The sequence below is a fragment of the Alligator sinensis genome, unplaced genomic scaffold, assembly GCF_000455745.1.
Source record: "Alligator sinensis unplaced genomic scaffold, ASM45574v1 scaffold347_1, whole genome shotgun sequence".
Classification (NCBI taxonomy): Eukaryota; Metazoa; Chordata; order Crocodylia; family Alligatoridae; genus Alligator; species Alligator sinensis.
In genome coordinates, this window is record NW_005841922.1 from 304857 (window position 1) to 310956 (window position 6100).

Here is a 6100-nt window from a genome sequence, read left to right on the forward strand (position 1 = left end):
TGGCGGCAGCCACTCCAGAGCCGCCCTGATTCCATGCGCCGCCAGCTGGACGGCCATACTCCAGAGCTTCCCCAAACACCTTGCTGCCGGAGCGCCTGTCTGGTGGCACGTGGACTGCCAGCAGCGCTACTGGCCCTTAAAGGAAGCCACATGTGGAGACGCTAAGCCCAGTTGTGCCAACAGTGCCCTGGTGGTCCACTTGCAGCTGGCCAGGCACTCCACAGCTTTCCCCAACACCTCCCCACTCCCTCAGCCCCCAGCCAGCTTCTCCCCCAGCCCTGCCCCACAACCCCCCCATCCCTCTCCAAGCCCCATTTACCTAACCTTGCAGGCTCAAGAAAGAAAGTGAGCCTGAACATAGCCTTGGGACTGACTAAAAGTCTCAGGCCCTGCCCTTCCACCTCTCCCTCCCCGTCTGAACAGGGCTGGGGGTTCCCCACCATTTCTGCAATCAGGTCTTGCAGGCTGGAGCTCTGCCAGCCTGTGGAGCTCTTTGCAAAAGGGGGAATCCGCAGCTTTTTCTGCTAAAAAGTAAAATCTGCGTTTTCTCTGATAAAAATGGGAAGTCTGTGGTTTTCTCCACTCTTCCATGGGAAACGGAAAACCTGGATCCCTAGTGATAATTAACTACGTGATAAGTACTTGTAGCTGGTCTAAATCTGTTGTGTGACTGAGTCATTAACTGCATAATATATGTAATGTGTAGCAGGGGCCTTAGAAAGATAAATATGAGATGCAACATATCATGCCAAATATCCCCATTAGAAATCAATTAAAATGTCTTTCCCCCTACTCTTCATCAAATCAGAAGGAGCCACTTGCTTCATCTAATCAGGTGACACGTGAAGAGAGGTGAAAAACTCACAGCTTTGTCATACCCACCTGCTTGCCTTCAGGAACAAGGTTTAACATCCCATACACTACAACACTGCTCTCTGTTGAGAGGATCAATCCATTGTAACACTGACACTGCAGGAATGAGAAAGAAAAAATTCTAGCTGAAGCATTTTTAAATTTACAACTATAGTGCAAAATCTTCAAGGGTCAAGAGGAAATTTGAAGTTCATAATTATCTTCAGCTCACACTGTGGACCAGAAGGTAGTAGGAGTACAAAAGTACAAGATTCCTTAAGATTATGCTACTGCAATTTGTTAAAGGATTATGGAAGGTCTAAACTATAGCTTTCACATGGTCCACATGGAGGAAATTGGATCAGATATTAATCATCTCACTTCCGTTATACAACAAAATAAACCCAAAACTCACCAACTCATCAGAGAGAACACACTGAAGAAACCCTGTGCCATCCCTTAACACCAGAAACATCAACGTTTTTCCTAATGAAAGGCAAAAAAAAAAAAAAATACAACAAAACCTCACGGATAAATCATCACTTACAGAGCAAAACCAGACCACACCCGACAAGCATTCTGTGGGCTGTTAGAAAAGTCTGTCACTGCTCACCCACAGTTTTGTCAAAAAATAAATCTGCAAACATCTGTTTAACTAAAAGCATTCCCTCTTACAGAGCTGTACCTCGTTCACCAAGAGGTAAGGAACAATTTGGCTGCACAAAGGATTTAATCCTACTGGGCTTGGGGATCCCAGAATTCCCAGGGTGAAATTCTCACTTCGCTGAAGTCAATGGCAAAACAGCTATTGACTTAAACGAAGATAAGGAGTTTGCTCGCTGATTCATCTAGAGCTGTTAGCTGTGCTCAGATCCACACCCTTGAGGGTTACTCATCTGTTACATGGAACTACTGAAAACAGTTCACAGCTAGCATACAGAAAGTGATGCAACCCTTCTCCATCCACAGCTAAAGAAAGTCCTTCTATGGAAGCTTTTCCTTTCTGGGAAAAGAACAGGTTGTATAAAATTTCCATGCAACAGGATTTTTCTTAGACCAGGAGAGCTGCATACATCACACACACTGTTCATTCTACCCTCTGATACCTCACAGAGGATGCCTATTTTAAGTGAACAAATAACGCAGTGATCAACTTTATGTCACAGAAACTGCATGTTTTTCCAGCTCCTACAAGCTTTTCTAACATGAGCAGGATGAGTCTGAATGTGGTCTATGATTCTCAGCACCACAGATTACTCCTAGACAGTTTTAAGAAGTCTTACACTTCCCAATTCATTCCATCGTACAAACCAGAACATTGATCATTTTAATGTAGTTGTAACCTGTCATTTTTTAAAAAATGATTTAGTCACGGGGACAGGAAGATAGTCTTGTGGACTTTCTCAAACAAAAGTTTATTATAAGGCTGGCTGTAAATGAAGGGGACTGGATTTGATCACCCATGTGATCCCTTTTAAACCCAGGTTTCTAAGAATTTTACATGCATTTAAAAAATGTCAAACAAGACCAATCCCATTATTTGCTACACTTATTAATGACTTGCTAACAGTGTTAATAAAAAAGCAGCCGATCATAAAAAAAGGTAAAGTGTTATAAGAAAACTATAGGACTGGCCTCCAGTTAAAAACCCCAGTGGAGGCTAGTCCTGAAAAAGAGCTGCATATTCATTTTAAGTTTCTTCAATGCTGCAATAGCCTATTTAGCACATAAGGATTCCTAATTCATGGTCTATGAAATTCTGAGCCAAGTAGATGTCTTCTTGGAAGTGTGAAGGTTTTCAGGCTTGTGATGTGTTCCTCCTTTCTGTGCACATTTGAGTACTTTTAAGAGTCAAGTATTTACCTTGCTTACAATAAGGGCTGTTTACCTTGTCTACGTAACCTGTGAACCCAGCCAAAAACCTTCACTCGTTGGCCTCTGTGTGCTACCAGATCACGAATCTTCACCTGTAAAGCAAGGGTTATAAAAGTAATAGGTACAAGCATTAATTGGCAAAAAACCATGTAACAAGAAATAGCTTCTCTCACTCCTGACCTGCAGTCATTTTGGAAGCAGAGGCAGGAATTAAACACCAGCATCCCTCAATATTGTATAACAGTTTAAGGCAAGAAGGGAAGAATACTGTACTCAGTTAAATTCAAAGGTAGTAGACTTTGACGAGCCTGGTATCATGACCAATCTGTTTAACACAAACACAACTTGGGAACGTCGGTGATCCTGAGGGCAATCAAGAAACTGGTCTTGCATCTAAAGTCGGAATACCTGAGAGCTAAATATTGCAGATATTTCTCAAGCTTCCAAAGAACACCAACTTGCTCCATCAATTTAGAAAAGGACCATGAATATATATCAAAGTTATCGAAGCTTGAAAAAAGTTCTAAGGAGCTTGTCTCTGAACTCATTTTTAAGACCATCCGGTAAACATCCTGTGCCAAATGGCACGGGACAACAAAGCAAAGTCGTCTGAAGCATTTGATTTTTTACATAGCCTATATCCCAGGGCAAAGTCACTGCTGAAAAACTGATGTACAGCTGAGGTGAGACCAAGCAGCAAGCTAATGTTACATTTATCTACTGGATAAGATAAGACACTGGCCATCCATAAGGTGGAACTACTACAGCATACTGGCCTTGTCTTCCACTGCTGGCTAGTTTGTGCTCAACTTATGAAAGGGAATGCAAGTCAAAGTCTTAAAATGAATTTTTTTCCATGTATGATGTAAAGTACCTGTTAAAAATGTGATCTAACAGAATATGTAATATCCACTTCCAAAATAGGTTTGTAAAAATTCACCAACTTTAGCAGAGCTGTATAACTGAACAGAAATTGGTCCTTTAAGATATTAGCTCAACTTCAGTTCTCCAATCAGCAATACTTCTCTATTGTTTCAGGGGTGGGGTTAGATTAGAAAAGATTTTGAGTTCCCTGTGATTTTATGATCAACCTCACAGCAATCATAAAATCTATCATTCTACTGTGGATGTGTTTAAAAAAACCAAAAACCAAAACCAAAACCAAAGCAGGGACTGTCAATAGCAACAAAATCAGTGAATTCCTTCAAACAACCTTTAACTTCAGCATGTGTATTTTAGGAAAAGCCCCAAGTTAGAGGTGAGCAGGCTTAATAATTTGTCTTATCCACAAGAGACAAAACAGAAGAACACACAGACAGGCAGAGAAGGACCTTTCAAGGGAGTAAAATGCTAACAACACTGTGGAGTAGTGCTCAGAATTATCATGTACATAAGATTTTACTCACACATTTGGGCTCCGGAAGACTGGGATCTTTCTTGATGATGATCTTCTTAGCTTCCTCCAGGTTTTTTTCTCGTCGTAAGAGGTCTTCTGCCTAGTTTTTGGAACAGTTGATCATTTAATAAAGTATTTCAACGATAAGTGCAGTTGGATAATATACATCAGTATTATTTTCCACAGATAGCTGTACAAGATCATAATGCCAATCTAAGAGAGGAATTTACATAAAGCCTCAGCATTCTGTCGTCAAAAGGATAGATATCAGGCCACAGATACACAGGTAATAATTTTTGGAATCAGAACTCTACCAAGAAGTGCTCATACACCTTGTTTCAGATGACACTGAAAGAAAAAAGAAAGGGATCATATCTTGAAAGTTACACCCTTCCTGATGTTAACCATTTACTTGTCCTAATCCAGTCAAAACAAGTTGTAAATATTTATTACAGAAATTATCAAACAGCCACCCAATTAAGGACTGAATTCAGTTTGTTAACACTTAACTTTCAAAGCTATTTACATGCCCAGATTGTTGAATTTTGCCAGGATAGTAAAGTAACTTGTAATTTAATTAGCACACAACCAGTTCTTTTATCTTCAGCACCATCTATGTGCCACGATGCGGCAAATTCAGGATTACCATAGGCCATTTTCCATAATGAAATATGATGGGGGGCATGGAATTTTTTTTTTTTTTTAAACTTTCTTAACAAGTGAAGTGCTTCAATTTGGCAGATCACATAGAGAGATCCAGTACCTCACCTCTCTTTTTTCTTTAGTTTCATTCTTCATCTGTTCTCGGTGCCACAACTTCTTTACATTCTTCATTTGTGATTTTGAGATAACATCCCACCTCTGGGTAGGTTAAGGGGGGAAAGAAATAAATAAAGGTTATTTTTTGTTTATTTTGAGATTAAAAAAAAACCTAGCATCTCAAGTGAGAAATATGCATTTTGAAGTCACTTTACCTCATTTTCTTTTTGAGAGTCCACGTAAATAGTAGGAAATGGCTCCTTTTCTACTGTCATCAAAGCCTGAAAAGGAAACAGATTATATCGCTGATACTAAAAGAACTCAAACAACATGGACAGAGATAATCTGGTAGACAACCTATTTTCACAATACATGTAAAGGATGGTCATAAATTAAAATACAAAATTTCATTTAAAGAATGAATTTTAGAGAATAAACATAGCTTCAGAAGCCAAAAAGACCAAATTTGACCCATAACTATTCTATATGTCTTTTCCCTAATGGTATACTGATAAAGATTTTTTTGGCCAATACCAATGGCTGATTATTGATGAGCCATATCAGCCGATACCGATCCGATTGCCAATATGCAGCCCAGCAGCTTGGAGAGCAGCATCCGGCTGTAAGGATGCAGTTCATGGGCCGGGGAGGGGGGGGGCGGCGCTCCTGCTGCTGTGCGTACCCCTGGGGGAGGTATGAAGGGCATGTGCTCCCCGGATCTGTGCGCAGGGGAAAAGCAGGCTGCTGCTGTGGGCTGGGCCAAGGATTTTTAAGAACCATTTTGTTTTTTTAAGAATAAGAGAGAGCAACTTGAAAAAGGCCACGTTTGTGCCTTCTGCAGATACCTTTAAAGCAGTTTTGAAAGGCTTCTCTTTTGTTCCATTGCCAGTAGAATCATTCCCCTCTCGTTCAGAAACATACATCTCTCCTGCAATATACAACAGATAATCAATTAAAACAAACACTGAATTGAGCAAGACCCAAAAAAGGAATTAAACATTAAACAGATGAAAATTATTAAAGATACAAGGAACTTCACATGTTCAGAATGGATAAAAAAAAATTTAATGGAATATATTTAGCTTAAAATATATTATTTTTTAAAGTTTAAAATTTGTTTTCAAATTATAACAAGGTTAAACTTGATAGTAATCTACTGAGGACACTGAAATTAAATAAAATGTTAAGCAGTTTCTGTGCCACTCAAGTTTTAAAGGC

At 39.8% G+C, this 6100-nt stretch overlaps 1 protein-coding gene across 1 annotated transcript in view; it reads right to left on the reverse strand.

The window, feature by feature from the left end:
* The window catches only part of NARS (asparaginyl-tRNA synthetase), a 20592-nt gene extending 14787 nt beyond the window's left edge, over positions 1 to 5805 (reverse strand). The window contains 7 exon segments of the mRNA XM_014517706.2: positions 883 to 969; positions 1268 to 1338; positions 2741 to 2819; positions 4134 to 4223; positions 4892 to 4984; positions 5098 to 5163; positions 5728 to 5805. Coding sequence (XP_014373192.1) covers positions 883 to 969; positions 1268 to 1338; positions 2741 to 2819; positions 4134 to 4223; positions 4892 to 4984; positions 5098 to 5163; positions 5728 to 5805 — 564 coding nt within the window.
* Positions 5806 to 6100: the final 295 nt, after the last annotated feature.